Source organism: Typopeltis vanoorti, chromosome 19, assembly GCF_054136105.1.
Source record: "Typopeltis vanoorti isolate ZY-2024b chromosome 19, IOZ_Tvanoo_1.0, whole genome shotgun sequence".
Lineage (NCBI taxonomy): Eukaryota > Metazoa > Arthropoda > Arachnida > Uropygi > Thelyphonidae > Typopeltis > Typopeltis vanoorti.
In genome coordinates this window covers 97,788,288-97,810,955 of record NC_143567.1, presented here as the reverse complement: position 1 = coordinate 97,810,955, position 22,668 = coordinate 97,788,288, and the positions used below count along the sequence as shown (strand labels likewise).

General features: G+C 35.5%; 1 protein-coding gene across 2 annotated transcripts in view; it reads right to left on the bottom strand.

Annotated features, from left to right (window-relative positions):
* The window catches only part of LOC150096381 (calcium uniporter protein, mitochondrial-like), a 147,687-nt gene that overhangs the window by 53,884 nt on the left and 71,135 nt on the right, over positions 1–22,668 (bottom strand). For both annotated transcript variants that reach the window (XM_090409152.1, XM_090409153.1), the window contains one exon: positions 4,896–5,056. In XM_090409152.1, coding sequence (XP_090265278.1) covers positions 4,896–5,056 — 161 coding nt within the window. The remainder of the gene's footprint in view (positions 1–4,895; positions 5,057–22,668) is intronic.

Here is a 22,668-nt window from a genome sequence, read left to right as displayed (position 1 = left end):
CTTATAGGATATCTTGGAAATCAACATAAAACATTTAATACAAAAATACTTATATTCTGTGATGAGTATCTCATCACATGTTCAGAATAAACAGACGACTAATCCTTTACTACTTGTGTGGCCAGGAATGATATTTTTGGAAACAAAGGAAAGTTTAAACACAGTCAATAAGTAATGCAGTGCAGAGGGTCACCACATCAAAAATATATTTTAAAAAATCAGTTAAATGAAATTTATTCAGAGGATTACCAGTAGCAGTTCAAGATTTACCATTTTCCAAAATTCTGATATATTTAAACTATTGCTGCTCTTCAGTTTAATGGACTGTGAAGAACACCATAACATTCAAAGTCTCTCAAATTTGAAAGAGTTGATATGAAATGTTTGTTTTGTTCCAAAGGATCTTGTACCTTGAGATTTCTAAGGATGAAAGAACAGATTCATTGCAGAGAATTAAGGGGAGAAAACAGATTCATTCCACCTATAAAATGTAGGAATTTTTAAAAGGATTTACACAAACATTTTTGTTTATCATTGTTATTTTATGACATATATGACTGTCACTTCCACAGCTTTGACTGTGTTCAGCATGTGAAATTGTGGAAAGTAATGAGCATAATGGGTTTTCTACAACACACTATCAGGCTGATAGCTAACTTGTACAGGGAGCAAGAAGCCACAGTAAGAACAGGTTTGGGATTAACTGATTGACTTCAGGTTGGAAAGGAAGTTAGGTAGGAATGTCTACTCTCTCTCTCTTCTCTTGTTTAGTATCTATGCTGAAGACATCATGATGCAGCATTGAAAGAGCTTGAGACAGGAATGAGGATAGGTGGTAAAATGATTCAGTAATCTGAGGTATGCTGATGATACAATACTCCTCTGTAATGACAAGAAGAACTAAGACAAACTCTTAACAAAGTTAATGAAATCAGCAACAACAGAGAACTTCAGCTCAATCCTAGCAAGACAAAAATTATGGCTCTCGAAGGAAATACAACCAGCGAAGCTCCTGAGAAACAAGTGTACCTTAATGGAGAAAGAATTGAGGAAGTCGGCAAGTTTGAGTACCTGGGATGATCCATTATTAATGTGAAGAACTGCTGTTCAGAAGACATCAGAAGAAGAAGATTAAGAATGGCTAAAACAACAGTCAGAGACTTGTCTGAAACCTGGAAAGATGGATCTATCTCCATGGAAACAAAACTTGAAGATTTTGGATGTAGCTATTTTTCCAACAGCAACTTATGGGTGTGAGACTTGGAACCTAAAGAAGTCTGATAGGATAGCTGTTTTTGAAATGGTGTTACAGAAGGCTGTTGAAGATATCATATACTGAAAGGCAGACAAATGAATGGGTGCTAGAAAGGATCAGTAGAAACTCCTTAAGGATACTGACAGAAGAAAGTTAAAATATTTTGGACACACTGCAATGATGGAAGGAGGACTTCCAAGAACAGTAATAGAAGGTAAAGTTCCTGGAAAAAGAAGAAGGGATAGACTGTCAATGAGATGGATAGTGCATCTAGAGTGACTTATCTTCAAAGTGAAACCTCCAAAAAAGCATATGGAGAGGACTGGTGTGGCATATCGCTGAGTATCTGAGTGAGCAGTGCACATATGTGCTTCCAACATCTAACATGCTTATGTAACATCAGTATTACAGCCTCATTTTGTACTGTGACTTTTAGGTTATATTGTAGTGTGTAAATAATTACTTTAGCACACACAGGTTAGTACTATTAGACTTTTGTGGAATCATATCACAAAAATTATTGAAGGTCTGCATTTATCCCCAATGTGTTTTAAACTCCCAACACTTCAGTAATGCAACTATTTATTGTCACATTAATCCTCTACATCATCTCTCTAGTAGAATCTAGGGAGAACAAGGGGAAAATTCTTTGTAGGACTTTGCATGCTTATTATTATTATGCAAAGTCCTACAAAGAATTAACAACTCATTGATGGAGGGTCTCTTTCCAGATTATATAATACCTATCATATATTTCTTTGAAACCTTCACTAAAAATGCACTTGCAACATCTGCCTATTTTGCATACTCACCACATGCCATGGAAGAACTTGAACCTCACGTTTCTTAACCACACTCTTACTGAGCTTTCGGAGTTGAACCAGAGTTTGTTCTTCTCCACCTACCATGAGCTGTAAAATGATGTGTCTGTACTATACAGGACACTTCCTAATTTCAAGTCTTTGCTCTACTGGTAACCATTTACGTTTGTTAGGTTCACAAGCATCGTTGAATTTCCTCTTTCCACTCAATTCTGTATAAAAGTGTATTCACTATGTAATAAAGAACAAAAAATTTTATGAAGCAACCACAACTTTGCTCTACCAAAGCTGAAATAATAATAAAGTGTACATTGGTACTGCTGTTGCTGTCACTGTGGTCTGCTTTAATAGTCGAAATCTTGGTAATGCAGACAGTACTGTTAAAATAATCTAATACAGAAATGAGTTGATAATAGCAGTATTCTCTGTGATTGTCAGCATGGATTTGTTAAAGGGAGACCATGTTTTACCAACTTACTTATATATAATAATAAGGTGGCAAATGTACTGGACAAGAGAGATGTATATACAGTGGTATACCTAAATTTTGCAAAAAGCTTTTGAAAGACTGCTACATAACAAGCTGCCAAATAAACTGAAATGGACGGGTCTGGATAACAGACTCTTGAGTAAGATCAGTGACTAGCTGTTAGATAGGTAGGTACCAGCAAGTTGTATATAGGGGTACAGTATCCCAAAAGAGGAAACTCACTAGTGGTGTGCCAAAGAGGATCTTGTACTGGGCCATTGTTTTTCAACTTATATATCAATAATAATGGGACAGGTTTAGCTAGAGATATGCAACTGTTTACAGATGATGCAAAATTGGTGAGAACAATGCAGAGTCAAGCAGATGTTGTGGCCTTATAGGACTTGAACAGATTGTATATGAATGAGCAGGTAAGTGGAACTGTCAGTTCAATGTTGCAGAAATTTGGTAGACAAGGTTGTGAGGCAAAGAAGGAAGCAGTGGAGATGAGAGGTCTGGGAGTGGTCATGGACAAAGACCTGAAGTTCAGATCCTTGTCCATGATAATAATCCATATGAGGCCTTGATCAGGTCTCATATGGATTATTTGAGCACAAATTTAGTCACCTGGATTTTGTGGTGACGAGAGTATGTTAGAAATGATCCAGAAAAGATTCAGGAAGGTAGAATATGGAGTATGAAGACAGATTGAGGGAATGTAATTTGCAAAGCCTTGTGAAGAGGAAGAGGAGACGATATGATTGAGACACATAAATCGATCAGGTGTTGTTACCAGGTTAAAATGGAAGAAGTTTTTCTTAGAATGAGAGGGAATAGAATAAGATGCCATTACTGGAAAGAGCTATAAAGAGGATGAGAGCAAAGAGGTGAGGAGCAGGTTCTTTGCAGGGAGAGTGGTTGGTGAGTGGAGTGCATTGCCTGAGTGTGTTCTGAATGCATCCTCATTCTGAATGCTTAAGACACGGTTTTATGAGCTTTGTGTGTGAGAGTGTGTATCTCCTGCGATGAGTCTCTGATTCCATAGAGGTTTAATAATAAACTGTTAAAAATTATAAACCATGCTATAGCAAACCCCACACTATGATACTGTTGGAATTGCTAAGACATTTGACAGTATATCACATGAAAGGCTGTTGAATAAATTGAAGAACATGGGATTGGCATATAAATTGACTTGGATAAACAGGTGGCTGATGGACAAGTATCAGAAAGTGGTCAGCTGGGGAAGATATGAATGTACCAATTTAAGGTGATCAGGATATTCCAAGGATCAGTTCTTAGCCAAATGTTGTTCATTCTAAACACTGATGATATTAGGAAGGACCTTAAATGAGATGTCTAATTGTTTACTGATGAGTGGATAGTCAGGGCAATCAGGGATGTACTAAGATAAGTACTGACAGAATTAACTGTTAAGAAAATAATTTGAACAAGCTAGAACTGTGAACAAATGATAATGGTTGCCACTGTGAACAAATGATAATGGTTGTCAAGTCATTGTCAATAAGTGTAAAGTAATGAACTTCAGCATGATGTTTCTAATGGCATATTATATTGGTGGGATTATACCTGAAGAAACTGATGAATCTAGAGATCTTAGAGTTATGGTGGATAAGAAGTTGAAGTTCACGTTGCAAAAACTGTAAATCCAACTCAGAGGATAAATCTGATGCTGAAACAAACACTGACAAGTAAAGATAAGGAAGTCATTTTGCCTCTTTACTTGGCCTTCATACAACCACTCCTGTGTGCATATTTGGTCTCTGGGTTCATGGAATAAAGAAGTTATAGAAATGGTGCAAAGAAGAGTAACAAAGGTGATACTGATATCAAGGTTACATAATGTAAATTATGAAGACAGATTGAGAGTATGTGAACTGTGGACACTGGCAAATAGGAGAAAGAAGAGAACAAGATATTGATCTATAAACTTCTGAAAGGGATTTACAGGATATTGACCGATGAAAGTTTTCATTACATGGAAAGAGGACAAGGGGCATCCATTACATTTATGTGCACAGTTAAGAAATGGGCGAGAGCTAGATTCTTCTCTCACAGAGCAGTGAGTGAGTGGGACAGTTTGTATGATAGCTGGTGTGGGTAATGCAAGGCCTCCCTCCATAACTCCCTACAAGTTTCTCATAATAATATCATATAGTTATCTAATATTTTGATAAACATTTGAAAGACTAATTAATTTAGTTTTAAGTGAAAATTTTATAATAAATCTGTAGCATAAGAAAATAAAATGTATATAAAAAAAGTAACACTGGCTGCAAAAAAATAATAAACATAAGAAATTTCATACTGCTATTTTATCACCACTTACTTTTTCAAGAGGCTGAAGTTCTGACTTTAATTTTTCTAGCTGTCCCACAAGTTTCATTTCCATCTCTATTTGATGTTGATCAACATGAAGTGATTCATATAACTTGCTTAATTTTGTTTTAACATCAGAAAGTGTTTCCATTTCATCGCAAGTAAGCTTACCTATGAAATCAAAATATGTAACAATTTCTGATGGAAAAGTTTTTAATCTACATTGCTAGTAGTTATCTAAATAAAAATTGAACTTTCTTCAAGCAAGCAATTTCCACATTCCATTTATTGCAAAATAATTAAATAAAGAAAAGTAATAATTGAAGTTTCGAAGCTGGATATCCAACTTGTTAGGGAAAAAAAATACTGACACTCCCCCCCAGGTTTTAGAATGAAAACAAGTGGTGATATGCATCATCTTCCCATTACATGTTGCCTATACCACTTTATTATTATATAATAATTTATAATTATAATTATAAAAATAATTATATATATATATATATATATATATATATATATATATATATATTATTATATAATATATTATTATTAACATCCAACCTCAATGGAGTAAGAGACTGATCGTGGGAGGTTAACATTATTGCACACAAAGTTCATCCAACAGTGCCTTAAACTGATTTAATGTATCTACATTCACAACACATTCAGGTAATACATTCTACTCACCAACCACTCTCCATATAAAAAACCCTTTCTCCTCTGCTTACATCCCCCTTATACAGTTTCCAGGGATACCCTCTTGTTCTACTTCCCCTCTCCCAATCTATGAAAAATCTCTTCCATATCAACCTGATAACAACCACCGACTAACTTATATGTCTCAATCATATTCCCTCCTCCTATTCATGAGGCTTTGCAATTTGCATTCTCTCAATCTATTCTCGTACTCCACATTTCAAAGACTACTGACCATCTTTGGGAATCTTCTCCGAACCCTTTCTAGCATATCCTCATCACCATGAAAACCTACTGACCAAATCTGTGCACAATAATCCACATGAGGCCTGATCAAGGCTGTCACATGATCAAGTATTTGCTTAAACTGATTTAATTTGTCTACATTCACAACACACTCAGGTAATGCATCCCACTCACCAACCACTCTCCATATAAAACACCTTCTCCATAAGTTAGTAAAACATGATCTTCCTTTAACAAATCCATGCTAATAACCACAGAGAATTCTGCTGTTTTCAACCCATTTCTGTACTCTACTTCTTCCCAATCTCTAGTATCTTCACAACTTCAGATATACAGACTGGCCTATAATTTGTAGCCACAGCCCTATCATCACCTTTAAGCAGTGGAACAATTTTACCATCTTTCAATTCCCTTGGAACTTGTGCTTGTATGTTACAGCCAATTCCCTGGAAAATTCCCTTAAGATGCATAGCGATATGTCATCAAATCCCATCACCATTGAAATCAAGTTTATTTAATAAATTAATAAAGAACCTACAGCATGGGTTATAATCAGTGGTAAGCTATGGAAATTTTAACAAATTTTAACTTAGCCCTTATAATACTTATATTGCGACTTCGTAGACTTCTGACAGATATGATAATTCCTTTAGGATATCAATCATTAATGCTAGATCTTTTAAAAATTCCAAACTGAGAAGTCAGTTTAAAAAGCCCTTATATTTATCGTCCGATGCAAAATGCTTGCATAAAGCTGGGTAATTTCTCCACAAAGCAAGAGCCGTTCGTAAACTGCAAGCTGCCTATCGTGGTATAAATACATGGCCAATCTTTAAAATTTTGATACCAAGGTCTTTTGCAATCATATTTAATTCTCGTTGATTATTTGGTGATTGATGATAAAAAGCATATAATTTATCCATAAATATTTCAAATTTATTTATTTCTTTAATGTTTTTTATCGAATCGTCTAATGCTAAGTGTAAATGATGAGTGCAATGCCAAATTACAATGTTGGGAAATTTTTTGTAGAAGTTTGCTGGCAGTTGTTCTTCCTTAAAAAAATTCTTTATTTTTAAATATTATTATAACTATAATAAATATTAAATAGTTCATATTTGGTCTAATGTATTAAAACTAAGAACTTTCATTGTTAAAAGACCATAAGATTTAATGATTACAAATACAAAGAGCCAACAAGTTTCACTATGAAAATGCTAGCCACTGTCTAGCATTTTCAAGGCTGTACTGGTGTGAAAACAAATGCATCGAGTTACATGAAAACATACACTTTACTCTAGCAGTTATATTATCAAATATAACTGCTAGGCCGTTATATTTGATAATTCGTGTTTGATGTCGTGCATGCATTCGAATGCTTCAGTCAGAATCTGGTACATGGCCATGTGTTGTGTAGTTTTTCACATATTGTAGTTCTGTTGAGCTGAGACAATTGATGAGATATTTCCATATGTCTTTAAGAATAGCACCTTGATTTCTATTTAAATTATTGCTGTACGTAGCACCACTGCTGCTTCTTTGGAAGTTCTGTGTCTGTAGTCATTCTCAATGTAAGGCATAGAACTGTTTTTCCAATCTATAACGTGATTTGATGTTGAGAAATGATGAGCTAAATCAGATGTGATGATTCTATTGTGATTGACATCCCCCACATGTTCCTTCTGTCTTATTTCAAAACTTCTAGAGGTCTGTCCAATGTAAGAAAGGCCACACATGCATGGAATTTCATATACTCCAAGAAATTTGAAGACAGGTATCTCATCTTTGGGTGATCTTAAGACTTGTCTGATCATGGTGGTTGGTTAAAAAACTACTCTGATGTTATGAGCTTTTAACATTCTCGCCAGTTTTGTGGATACTGAATTAATATATGGAATGACTGCTGTGGACACGTATTGGGACTCCGTTCCAGGTTGTTGGAGGTTGTCTTTAAAAAGACATTTGTTTAAAATGTTAGAAAAGTATCCATTCAGAGATAGAGTGTTAGCTATTTGTGACAGTTCTCTCTGTACATCTACTTCTTTCGAAATAGAACTTAAGGCTCTATACGAAACATATGAATGATGTTGTGTTTTTGTGATCTATGATGGTTAGACGAATAATGTAGATATCTAGCTGTATCTGTGGGTTTCTTGTAAATGGAAGTTGGACATTGTCATCTTCTCTCCTCACCAGTATGTCAAGAAAGGGTAGTTCTTTTTTCTTCCCCAGTTCCATAGTAAATTTGATCTTATTATGTAGCGAGTTGATTTTATTAAGAAACACTAGAAGGTTTTCCATGGTATCCTTCCAGATGATGAACACGTCATCGACATATCTCCACACCAAATCGACGGTTTAGGTGAAATGGTGGAAAAAATATCCTTTTCAAGTTTTTCCATAAATAGGTCAGCACATGGTGGTGACAGGGGGGGCTACCCATAGCTAGACCTTCCGATTGTTTGCATACTATGTTATTTACTTTGAAGAAATTTGATTTCCAGGCAATGATGAAATAACTGGATGATGTCCTGAGGGAAGAGATCTTTTATAATGTTGACCACCTCTATGACCGGTGCATTAGTGAATAAGGACACTACGTCTAGACTAGCCATAATATGTCCGTTTGTGATATTTTGATACTCTTGATTTTTTCCATAAATTGTTGCATAAAATGTAGGTTTCTGTTTGTCTAATTTTTCCTTTCATTAAATTTGCCAGATGCTTTGCTAGTAAGTACATAGGTGAGGATCTTCCATCAGCTATTGGACAAAGTGGTACGTTTTCTTTATGAATCTTCGGTGCTCCATAAAGGCGGTGAGTAATAGGGTGTAAGGATTTAAGTTGTTTTTTTAGTTCATCCGACCAACCTGTCATGTTGTGGATAAGAGCGTTAGTCTCCAGATGATTACTCATGATGGGATTTTTATCTAAGATTTGGTAAGTGGAACTGTATGCTAGTAACAAGTTAATTTTATTAAAGTAATCTTTCGAGTTGAGAATGACTGTTGAATTTCCTTTGTCCGCTTTGGTTATGATAATGTCTTTGTTGTTACGTAAATTGCAGATTGCTTTCTTATCATATGGAGTAGTATTAGGTATTGGTGGTTTTGCTGAGGCAAGAATAATCATACTATTGAATCTGATAGTGTTTGCTGTAGCCTCTGGAAGATGATAGACTTTTTTTTCTATCCCACATATGAAATCCATTTTAGGAATAAAATTCGGGGTGATAGCAAAGTTGAAACTCTTTTTAAGGATTTCTGATTCATGATTAGAAAGCCTGTAATCTGAGAAGTTGAAAATCACTTTGTTAATAGTGAGACCATGGTGCAACTGCAATTTGAAATCCATTTTATTCCTGAAATGGATTTCATATGTGGGATAGAAAAAAGTCTTTATCATCTTCCAGATGCTACAGCAAACACTATCAGATTCAATAATACGATTATTCTTGCCTCAGCAAAACCACCAATACCTAATACTACTCCATATGATAAGAAAGCAATCCGCAATTTACGTAACAACAAAGACATTATAATAACCAAAGCGGACAAAGGAAATTCAACAGTCATTCTCAACTCTAAAGATTACTTTAATAAGATTAACTTGTTACTAGCACACAGTTCCACTTACTAAGTCTTAGATAAAAATCTCATCATGAGTAATCATCTGGAGACTAATGCTCTTATCCGGAATATGACCGGTTGGTTGGATGAACTAAAGAAACAACTTAAATCCTCACACCCTATTATTCCATGCCTTTATGCAGCACCGAAGATTCATAAAGAAACCGTACCACTTCGTCCAAAAGTTGATGGAAGATCCTCACCTACGTACTTACTAGCAAAGCATCTGGCAAATTTAATGAAAGGAAAAATTAGACAAACAGAGACCTACATTAAAAACTCTCAACAATTTATGAAAACAATCAAGAGTATCAAAATATCACAAATGGACATTATGGCTAGTCTAGATGTAGTGTCCTTATTCAGTAATGTACCGGTCGTAGAGGTGGTCTACATTATAAAAGATCTCTTCTCTCAGGACATCACTCAATTATTTCATCATTGCCTGAAATCAAATTTCTTCAAAGTAAATAACATAGTATACAAACAATCAGAAGGTCTAGCCATGGGTAGCCCCCCCCCCCCCCTTGTCACCACCATGCACAGACCTATTTATGGAAAAACTTGAAAAGGATATTTTTTCCACCATTTCACCTAAACCGTCGATTTGGTGGAGATATGTCAATGACATGTTCATCATCTGGAAAGATATACGCAAAACCTTCTCGTGTTTCTTAATAAAATCAACTCACTACATAATAAGATCAAATTCATTATGGAACTGGAGAAGAACAAAGAACTACCCTTTCTTGACATACTGGTGAGGAGAGAAGATGTCCAACTGTCCATTTATAAGAAACCCACAGATACAGCTAGATATCTACATTATTCGTCTAACCATCACAGATCACAAAAACACTGCATCATTCATATGCTCCGTATAGAGCCTTAAGGTCTATTTCGAAAGAAATAGATGTACAGAGAGAACTGTCACAAATAGCTAACACTATCTCTGAATGGATACCTTTCTAACATTTTAAACAAATTGCTTTTTAAAGACAACCTCCAACAACCTGGAACAGAGTCCCAATAAGTGTCCACAGCTGTCATTACATATATTAATTCAGTATCCACAAAACTGGGGAGAATGTTAAAAGCTCAAAACATCAGAGTAGTTTTTTAACCAACCACCACGATCAGACAAGGCTTAAGATCACCCAAAGATGAGATACCTTTCTTCAAATTTCTGGGAGTATATGAAATTCCATGCACGTGTGGCCTTTCTCGCATTAGACAGACCTCTAGAAGCTTTGAAATAAGACAGAAGGAACATGTGGGGATGTCAATCACAATAGAATCATCACATCTGGTTTAGCTCATCATTTCTCAACATCAAATCATGTTATAGATTGGAAAAACAGTTCTATGCCGTACATCGAGAATGACTACAGATACAGAACTTTCAAAGAAGCAGCAGTGGTGCTACGCACAGGCAATAATTTAAATAGAAATCAAGATGCTATTCTTAAAGCCATATGGAAATATCTCATCAATTCTCTCAGCTCAACAGAACTACAATATGCGAAAAACTACACAACACGTGGTCATGTACCAGATTCTGACTGAAGCATTCCAACACATGCACACCATCAAACATGAATTATCAAATGTAAAGGTCTAACAGTTACTAAAGTGTATATTTTCATGTAACTTAATGCATTTGTTTTCACACCAGTACAGCCTTGAAAATGCTAGACAGTAGCTAGTGAAACTTGTTGGCTCTTTGTATTTGTAATCATTAAATCTTATGGTCTTTTAACAATAAAAGTTCTTAGTTATAATAAATATTATTATGACTATTAAACAGAAGTGAAAGAGGAACACTGTACTCCTATTTCATATTATGACATAATTTTTCAAGACCATATATGAAATTAGCTGTCCCTGCACACATATGAAGGTTCTCTCTACCATGACTGTTTTAGTGTCTGTTGAATTCACTGCTCATACAAACTATTGTATTTGTAGAGACTAGTAAGAACACTACACTTTTAATGCTTTAAGGGAACACAGTTTCTTAAAGTATTAAAATTGTAGTGTGAAGAATAAAATGTGCTATAAGAATCATCTTATAGCACATTTATAATGTTAGAAGAATCATCTTCTAACATTAGAAGATGATTCTGATAGAAGATAGAACATGACAGAAGAACCACTTATCTTCTTAGTATCTTATCATCTTCTTGGATAACTTCATTTTGGCATGACAATGCACTTTGGTTGAAAAGAGAAGGAATTCCATTTAAAACAGAAATAGCCTTTATAAGGACTCAAATTAATGTGAGTCAGCCAGTCTCATATTCGGCGGCAGGGTTTTCCCCCTACTGGAAACTTGGGATTTTCATCCTGCTAAACAGACAAACTGGTCAGAAAGCACATGTGATTAAAACACACAATAACAATGGCCTCATAGCCTTACCTGCTTTGGTCAGAATTTCAAATAACTTAGATCACTCCTCTTTTTCTCCAGAATCCTACTTGTGAGTTCATTATGATGCCATGTAATTTGGTCATACTTCAAAAAAAAACAGTAACAGTATCTTAAAAGAACTATTCTCCACAATATTTTCAAGACCAAATATGAAATTAGCTGCCTTGCACACATATGAAGATTCTCTTTACCATGACTGTTTTAGTGTCTGCTGAATTCACTGCTCATACAAACTGTTGTATTTGTAGAGAAAAGTATATCATGTGGGAGAAAAAATAATCTAAGTTATTGTAACCATGAAATTTCAATTCCTATACCAGAATAATTTTCAGAAGCATATATTTACAATACTGAATTTTAGTACTGTATTGTTTATTTTTGATAACTTAGTGTGCCTGTGTGATTTTTGGCCTTGGGGAATTGTTACTGACTTTATTAACTGAAATTTTGAATCTCACCTTCTTTGAACAGAAGGCAAAAGCAGTACTCACAAGGTAAACCACACAAGCATCGATTAGGGCAACCAGACAAGCCCACGAAAATCAAGTACTGTTTAATGACCTAGACATTTCAAAAATGGTCTGATGTCATGAGTATAATAAGTATACGTGGCAAAATGTAAAAGATGTGTTTGTGGGGAGACTGAACAGGAGATGAGAGAAAGTATGGATTGGCAGGAAGTGTGATATTTTATTAGACTACAAGTTAACGAATGAGCAACAGACTGAAGAAATGAAAGATAGCATAAATGAAATGGACTGAAAGCTAGTGAGACTGAGGGAGTGAAAACATACAAGAACGCAGAAGTGCAAGCAAATGATAAAGAGTGAAACTGTCATAATTATACAGATGTGATGCAATATTTGATGAAACATTTATTTGATAAAAATGCAGCATATGTTCAATGGCTTAAATTAAAAACTCCTACTTCTCATTCAACTTACATAAATAGCTTGAAAAAAGTCTAAAAAAGTTAATGATTCCAAAGCAGACTTCATAAGAATGACATGCAGTAAACTTAACTCCTACTCAACTGACAGTCAAGCCTTCTGGTCCCACACTAAGGATGCTGGACATAACTTCTGCCATTCCCTGTTTTCACATCTCTTGCATTCTGATAGTACCATGGTGACTTCACCCAAGGAAAAGGTAGACCTCTCAGCATCAGTTTTTTCCTCCAACTTTTGCTTCAAGAACCAAGGCAAATCGCTTTTGTGATTTGCCTTGGTTCTCCAAGCAAAAGATTACTACAAACTACCCATTGTATGTTTATGAACTTTCACCAGAAGGAAATCACAAAAACTCTGATTAACCTTGATATTAATAGGTGGTGGGAGAACTAGGGGACACCCATGGAAGCTGGGCAAGAGCGTGGTTAGCAGGGGTGTTAGAGCTGGGTTCTTTACTTTTAGAGTGGTAAATGAGTGGAATAAGCTGCCAGAGTCTGTTGTGGGTGCTATGACAGTGAGTGAGTTCAAGGCAAGGTATGATAGATACTGTGAGAATGTTGAACAGCTGTGTGAACATGATGTTTAGGGCCTCCCTCGATGAGTCTAAGGACTCCTGGAGTAGCCCGTGGTAATAATAATAATAAGGCTCCTGGTCCAGATGTGTTCAAAACTTGTCCCTCATAATTAATACCCATCCTGTATCTCCTAATAAGCTATCATATTCTACTGCTATCTACCCAACAGCATGGAAGCAGCCTATACCCAAAAAATAGAGACAAAAGTCAGCCATCAAACTTTCATCTCATTGTTCTCGCTTCAGTACTTTCAAAAGTGACAGAGAAGGTTATCAACAACCAGCTTCTTCGCTTACAGACTCATCAATTAATTATCGATCACAATTCTGCCATTCTTGTTCTACAGCTGACCTTCTCACCAATCTCACCCATCTTTGAACACGGCCCGTAGAAAGATTTGGAGAAACTCGTGTTGTCACCCTTAATATTTCAAAGGCATTAGATCATGTCTAGCATCAAGGCCTCCTGAACAAGCTACCATCTTATGGCCAACCTCCTACACTTTGTGATTGGATTACATGCTTCCGTAATCCACTGGTTGTTCATTGCATTTCATGGGGAATGGCTTCCTCTCATAAGATGAGTGAATAGAACCCTCATTCATGCACCTCGATGACCTTCTCTCTCTTTGACTTAAAATCCTATCAAAAGTTTTGCTGATGACAGCACTCTTCGTTCCTCTTCCTCATTCAAGAAATCCTGAAGTACAGGAAAACCTCACTTAACGCAAATAATTAAACCATCAATTAATGCACAATAAGCAAAATCGTATTAAGCAAACACAATAAACAATAGGAATAATTATAATTCATCCATCAGTTAACGTAAATTTGGAAACAAAATTACAGTATAAGCTACATTAAAAGATAAAATCATCAAAGCTAATAAAAATCAATTGCTTAAATTTTTATTTAATGTCTAAACATTTGATTGAGCTACTTTTTTTACAAAAAAATTAAGTAAAGATGTTTGAATAGTGGTTGACTTTTTCATCTTGTCATGTAATTTGCGATAGCTGGTGATCACTTTATCAAGAATTCAGTGGACTTTGAAGCTTCGTTCCATATCAGGATCAGCATCAAAAATTTCCTTAGCATGCTCAATCTGATTGAAAACTAGCTCAAGTTCTTTTGCAGTTAGCTTCTTAGTAATAACATTCTCTTTTTGTTCGCACTCCTTATCTTCTTCATATGCACGCTGTTCTTCTAGCTGGAAATCATTCTCGTTTAACTATTCTGAATGGGAATCGAGCAAATTTCTCACATCTTCATTATCCAGTTCATTAAATCCAAGTTCTTTTCCAATTGTGCTGATTTCTTCAATAATATTAGCTCTTGGATTTTGTGCACGATAAACTAACATAGGCTTGAGTTTAAAGTTGCTGTCTGCACTGCCTCCTAATAAAAGTATAAGACGATCTTTAGATACTTTGTATACTGGTTGAGATGCTTTAGTTTTAGTCGATGAAATAGAGACCAATTTCGTCGACGTTTCCTTAGCATGCTCAATCTGACTGAAAACTAGCTCAAGTTCTTTTGCAGCTTCTTAGTAATAACATTCTCTTCTTGTTCACACTCCTTATCTTCTTCATATGCACCCTCCTGAATTAATGAGACTTTACTGTCTCTTAATGACTTCCAGGTTTTCCGCTCGCTGCAGATTGGCAACAAAAAATTTCATGTTAGACTGATTAATCACTCACTTAAAGGGGGAAACAGTATCATTTCACTCAATTGCGTTAACTGATTATCGCGCATATCGAATTTGCGTTAAATGAGGTTTTCCTGTACTCAAATGATAGAAGCCTTGATATCTTCCATAATCAGTGACCAACACTGACCTCCACAACATCCTCAAATGGTTTTAAGACAACTTAATAAATTTTAATTCCATAAAAACTCAAGCCTGTCTTATTACCTACTTCATTCTCTCTTACTTTAGATAATGTTCTGATTTCTTTTCAAGATCAGCTTACGTTTCTTGGGCTGACTATCACATTCAGTTTATCTTAGCACAAACACATTACACACGTAGCCTCCTCAGCCTCTAAACAGCTTGGTGTGCTTTTCTATTCAAAACATTACTTCTCTTCCTCTCAACTCCTAAAACTTTATGTCTCAGATCAAACCAACCTTGAAATATTGTTCCCACATTTGGGGTGGTGCACCCAAAACCTCCTTAAGAATTCTTGATGATACAAGAAGAGAACAATCTGTTTAATAGGTAATCTTCCTTCACAGACTCCCTTCAGTCACTTTCCCATAGGTACTCTGTCTCTTTTCTATAGGTAGTTTCATGGGCATTGCTCTTCTGATCTGGCCACCACCATTCCTCCACTTTCTTCTAACTATATAAGAAATAGAACAGCCACTGGCCAACACCCATACACTGTCCAACTCTAAATATATTGAATGAACTTATCCTCTTCCTTCATTCCATCCATGTCAATTCTTTAGAAAAATCTTTCCCCATACTATTTTTTCCCACCAAGTACAACCTCAATTCTTTAAGAAACATAAATAGACTACTTCTTTTTTTTTTAATCATTTACCCACACACACACAGCACTGTAGTGTTATAGGTCTTGCAACCTTTCATGTGTGTGTGGGGGGGGCTTGATAAAAGCATCACAAACCACCAAACTCAAGGTCAGGTACCTCCTTTTCTTTCTATCATCCTTTAATAATGGTTTGCCCTTCAGAAAAAAAAAATCAATTCTGTATCTTTCAACTTCACACGCGAAGATGCAATGGTTGGTTACTTTCCCGTGTACTTCCATTTGAGTGGTATACCACTCTCTTCAACTATGCACCTGAAAATGACAGTCTCATTGACTATAGCTACAAAGTACGGCACAACAAAAATTTGAGATTTCTCCCCCCCCCTCCTCCTTGTACACTTATATTTGATATTGGCAAATTTTACTTGACATGGTTTATAACTGAGCACAGTTTTTTTGAGATAAGTTTCAACATGACAATGTTTCAAGTCTTTTGTGAGTAGTAATATTCAAAACAGTGGGTAGAAGAAAATACTGCTAAGGGCACACTTTGAAGAATATCATATTTCTTTATATTAAAATAAAAACTATGTGGAATCTTTATTTTTCTCTAATGCTGTGCTAGCAACAATTCAGGTGTTACAAGAAGGTATAAAAGCAAAGGAATACACACTAAATGACTATTTGTGTATAATACTGGAAATGGGATGTGATTTAGAGGTAACCAACTTCTGATAAGGTGTTATCATAAACTATCGTATTAGTCATCAATCAGTTCCATGCAATTTGAACACAATTACAGCTAAGAGATCAGCTGTTGCTGACAATTTAATGTTGTCATCTTAAGGGTTATCATCTTAATGGTCACCATTATGACTTCAAATTGACCTCAAAAGTTGTACATTCCTTTCTCACATCATGCAGTGGATTCTCTCAATCAGAAGTTCAGGACATGAACATGCTGGAAGTTTTTTTGTTTTTTTCACTTGCTTAGACTATAATAAATTTAGTTTAATCCTTTATCCAAGTGTAAGCAAACAAAGTTTGCACCTGAAGTATCTTCAGGACTGAGGAAACTCGTGGCAAAGGTGGACTAAGCTCTCATCACTTGTCTTAGTATCTCCCATGATGCAAAGCACATCTCCTTGCAGACATGTATAATATAGTGCTATTATAGTCTAACCAAGTGAAAAAAAACTTCCAACATCTTTCTCTAAATCCAGAGTAATTTAATAAGGTGAAACACCTTTTGGCAACTCGTATAGGTAAATGTGACTTCTCCATTACTTCCACCTTAGTATCACCACCTCTGGGTCTGGCTCCCACTGATGAGACCTCAATAAAAGTTGAAACCGGTCTGGGTAGTGGCCCTTCCCTTAATGCATAGCATTATACATGTCCGCAAGGAGATGTGCTTTGCATCATGGGAGATACTAAGACAAGTGATGAGAGAGCTTAGTCCAACTTTGCCACGAGTTGCCTCAGTGTTGAAGATACTTAACATCTCTGCAAGGGGATGTGCTTTACATTAAGGGAAAAATACTAAGGAAAGTGATCAGAGCTTAATCCACCTTTACCATGAGTTGCCTCAGATTTGGACTACGTGCAGATGCAAACTTGACTTACTTGTTCGTTTGCTTACTCGAGAAATAGGATTAAAAACCAAGTTTATATAAAATTACTTGGTATCTTGAATACATAATATACCCAAGTTAAAAAACTTTCTAAATCTCTCTCTCATTCTGAGATTAAACTAAATTTATTACAGGACATGAACAGCTATGGCTTATGCAAGAAAAATATTATAAACTGAAGCATTCACCCTTATTTTCATAGAAAGGCTACTACATACAGACCAAATATCACTGCAGACACTCAGCAATACTTAGATTCAATTTTCATGTTGGAAGGTTTACTACTAAGATTAGTCAGCAGACCACTGGAAAGCTGTAGTGTGAATCATATGACAACAGGTCTCCTACAGCACAGCTCTTGCATATTTGAATATTTATGAATAGACCATTTCATGGATTTACATACAGCATTAGCTGGAAAAAACAACCTAACTATATCCATCTCACACATCTGGAAAGCAGTTCTAAAGTTTGCTTTACTATGGAAACCGATTACCTGGGAGAAATGGCATGAAAAGCATATTCGATTATGAACATTTAGTGGAAAGTCTTCCCATGAACGCATGTGTAATCAGGGCCAAAAGATCAAGGATCAAGGTTTATAGAGATAAAAATTTGTGAAATATTCAGGTGTATATATAATTTTTGAAACGGTATAGTAGCCAAAATTCTTACTTCATACTCAAAAAAAAAAAAATAAGACTACAAATAGTAAACTTACACTTAGGACAAAAAAGTCTATTTCTTCCCAAAATCTCCAGATTTTATTTCACATATCACAGTTCCAACATCAGTGAGGTCATACTAATTCAATGACTTACACTTCCCTTTACTAAATGAAATTTATCTATCATTTCCTCCTCCACCATCTTTCACTTGTTCATGAACCGCTTATGTTCTTTCTGGTCTGAATGTATTTGCACTTTAGATCACTTTATTATCCCATATCAGAGAATGCCTAAATAAAAAATCACCTCTTTCTGATCTTCTTAAGCTCAATTTTTTTTACTCCATTCTGTTAATTTCACTGAATGTCTTCAACATCATTCTAACTTTACAAATCACAAACCACTTCGATTCTCTAAATCTTGCTACTCCCTAATCTGACTTCATTAAAAGCGAAATCATTCTAGTGACATTAATCGTAATAATTTAAGCTGACTCCCTTTTTCAGATTGTGTTGACTCACTAACAGAGATGACACACCTTTTGATTGCATTATAATGATGTAAAAAAAAACCATTTGCTTACTTACTGGATAATGCTAACCAATCTCAATTTTGTCCACAGTGATGCCTTCCTTCCAACATCCACTTATCCCATGTTCTGAACTATGTACGATTAAATAGTAATAATTTTGGTATTATTAAGATACCTCTGAAATTATTATTCTTTTTTTACTTGATTCAATTAATGTTTTAACTTCTCTGATTCTTCATCATAAATGAAAATCCTTGCTCTTCTCATTCCACTTTTACCTTTTATCAGCCATCTAAGCAGATAAACCATATCTTCAAGTTATTTCAGATCAGAGTAAAGCATGTCTTAACTGCCTTCATATTTAAATCTGTTTTGTATTTCTGATTAACTTGTTTAAAACTATTGCATTTCAATTTTTTTTTTTGTTCTGCCTGTACTAAGGACTGTCACAGTTATTATGAAAAAGAGCCAAGAGGCTATTTTTCTGGCGGCGTAAATTAAGTTAAGGGGATAATAAATCTCTCATTATTTTAAAGCCGGAGAGAAAACACGGAGATCGAAATCTAAGAGTTTCATGCTGAAGAGCTATCGGCGAGTCCAAGCATAAGTCAACACCTGGGTGGTACAACACTAGGGCAACTCGGAGCAAAGGTGGAGCAAGATCCATCACTATCCTTAATATTTTCTCATAATGTAAAATGCAGCTCCTAGGAGATGTATTACTGTTTTACATTATGAGGAGAGGTCACTACCCAGACCGGTTTTGACCTTTCTTGAGGTCTCATCAGTGAGTACGTAGACTTGAATAATACCAAGTTTTAAGTGAACCAAACTTACATATACCCCTACTAATGAATTGCCAGACAGTTGCCCTAGTATTGTACCACCCAGGTGTTGACTTACGCTTGGACTGGCCGATAGTTCTTTGGCATGAAACTCTTAGATTTCGATCTCCGAGTTTCGTATCCAGCTTTAAAATAATGAGGGATTTATTATCCCCTTAACTTAATTTATGCTGCCAGAAAAATAGCCTCTTGGCTCTTTATTGCAGTAATAATATTATATGGGTACACCGGTCTAGCAATTCGTTAGTAGGGGTATATGTAAGTTCGGTTCACTTAAACCTTGGTATTATCCAAGTCTACCTACTCACTGATGAGACCTCAATAAAGGTCAAAACCGGTCTGGATAGTGACCTCTCCTCATAATGTAAAACAGTAATACATCTCCTAGGAGCTGCATTTTACATTATGAGAAAATATTAAGGATAGTGATGGAGCTTGCTCCACCTTTGCTCCGAGTTGCCCTAGTGTTGTACCACCCAGGTGGTGACTTACACTTGGACTCGCCAATAGTTCTTCAGCATGAAACTCTTAGATTTCGATCTCCGAGTTTCGTATCCAGCTTTAAAATAATGAGGGATTTATTATCCCCTTAACTTAATGTCACAGTTATTATTATTTTGTGGTACCTACTTTACAATTCTCTATCTCCACTACTTAATCCACCAATTACACTGGACCACCACTACCATCACCACCTACACCAACAGCATCTACTGTCCACCACCATCACTAGTATTTTTTCGTCTGTAAATTGCAAGTGTTCTGAAGGCCGATTTGTCTGTGTGTGGGATGAAAAATCCAAGTTTCTGGGAGGGAAAAAACCTGCTACCTCTGTATGAGGTCAACTAACTCATTTTCAATTGAAAAAACAAACATATTCCTCTTGTCACAACAAGAATTAAACTTATGCCTTTTCTGACTGAAGGACGCACCATACCATTGTTTTTCCAATTGCACTATGGAGGTGCTTAAAAAATTGTGCTGCCGCTGTATGAGATCAACTAATTTACCTTCAATTGAAAGAAGCCTACATGAAGATTCTTTTCCTCACGATGGGAACTGATCTCAGGTCTTTTCCAAATCAAAGTACGAAACATTCCGTCATTCTTTCAATTGCGCTACGAAGGCGCTTAAACAATAAATGTTATAAAGAACCTAATCAGAAATTTCAAAACAGATTCAAAAATGCTGAGAATAGAAAACATGCCTCGAGGCAAATGACATGTGATTTCTGATTTAATGACAAAGTTGACCTAACCTTATTTCCAACAGAAATATCTAACCAGTTTTGAATCCTGATGGCTACTGTAACATCTCACATCTTCTCAAACTACTGCTGAGACAGTCTCAGTAAATCCCTCCCAAAAAGTGTTTGATAGATTACATTACCACATAAGTTGGTGTACAAGCGAAAGAGGATGCAAATAAATAGTATAATGATGGAATAGTATCTGAAAAAAAGGAGGGTAGCCAGTGGCATGCCTCAATGTTCTGTTCTTGGGCCTCTGCTATTTAACTTGTTTTTGTAAATGATATTATATGTGGACTGAAGGGATCTTCAGCTATCTACTGATGCAAAGTGGAGAGAATTATAAGTAGCACTGCTGATGTTAATTTCCTTCAGGAAGATTTGAATAGACTTTTGATTTGAATAAAGCTGTGGGGTTGTAGTTTTAACATTAATAAGTACAAAGTGTTGCCTTTTGAAGTGCAGAAATATAACACTGTGTACTATATTGATGACACTGTATTGTGGGAAGTGGATGAGATTTGATATTTGGGAGTGATGGCTGACAGTAAAGCGAAGTTTAGAGGGCATATTGTGAGTGTTGCAAAGACAGCACATCGTGGTGTAGCTATAAGAAGTATACTTGCACGTCAAGATAAGGAAATAGTTGAGCCACTGTATTTTATACACTGGTCAGATAACACTTGTACTACTGTGCTTAGACTTATCACCTGAATATTATAGGTATAATATTTCTGGAAAATTTTCCATGTTACTCTTCTAAATAAATATTAATTTTTATGGCTATTTTTGCCTATTTTTGTTTAGGAGTATATCTTTTTATAATGTCACTGGCTTTTTAGTCAATTTTTTTAGGGCATTACTGATGTTTTAAAGACAGATACATGAAGAATAATTTCAGACATACCTTTGTAGGATGTTCCCAGTTGTCTTCTTATTCAGCAGTATCCAGTGTGGTGATATACATTTGTATTACTGCTGAAGATGTGGAAATATTGGAGGGTTCCAGAGATGAGTGACTAAGACAATGTTGGCTATGGAGAGAGAGAGAGGTTGAAGAAATGTGGATTGGAGAATTTGGTAGATAGGATCAAAAGTGATACGATAGAGACATTTAAATTAGTCAGGGGATTTTATCAGATTAATCCCAAGGGGGATTATAAAAAGAGTAGAAGGCAAGAGGGGAAGAACCAGAGGTCATCCCTGGAAGTTAAGTTAGGAGTGTGGTGAAGAGGGGGCGAGAGCAGATTTTTTTGAGTGAATGGAATGCATTAAGGAATATGTTGTTAATGTAGAGAGTGTTAAAGATTTAAGATTCAATATGATAAATATGTTGTCAGTTGAATGAACCTCCTACAATGAGTCTGCTAACTCTATGAAGGGTGTAATAATAATAATAAAATAAACATATCTTACTCAATGCTTCCTTAATTTTTACCTGAAAAGGACCAAATAATTTTGAAACCAGATATCTAATTCCATACGTTCAAGTACATCATAAAATACTAAAATGCTCCAGAGTAAACTCATAATTTATGCTGCTTTCATACACATTCCTTTTTTCCCCCCCCTACATGAAAATATATAGTCAATTTTAAAACGATAAAACTTTCCAGCGTATCCAAAAGAGTGAGAGCAGGATTGCTTGAAGATTATCTAATCCTTAGACCACCCAAAGTACTAATATACGATGGGTTTATAACTTTCATGGGTGGGATTCACATAAAATGAATATATGTGAATGCAATACTGCATATTATGTAATGCAATATCAGAAATTTAAAGTTACAATACAATGATAATAATTATGTAATAATTTGCCAAT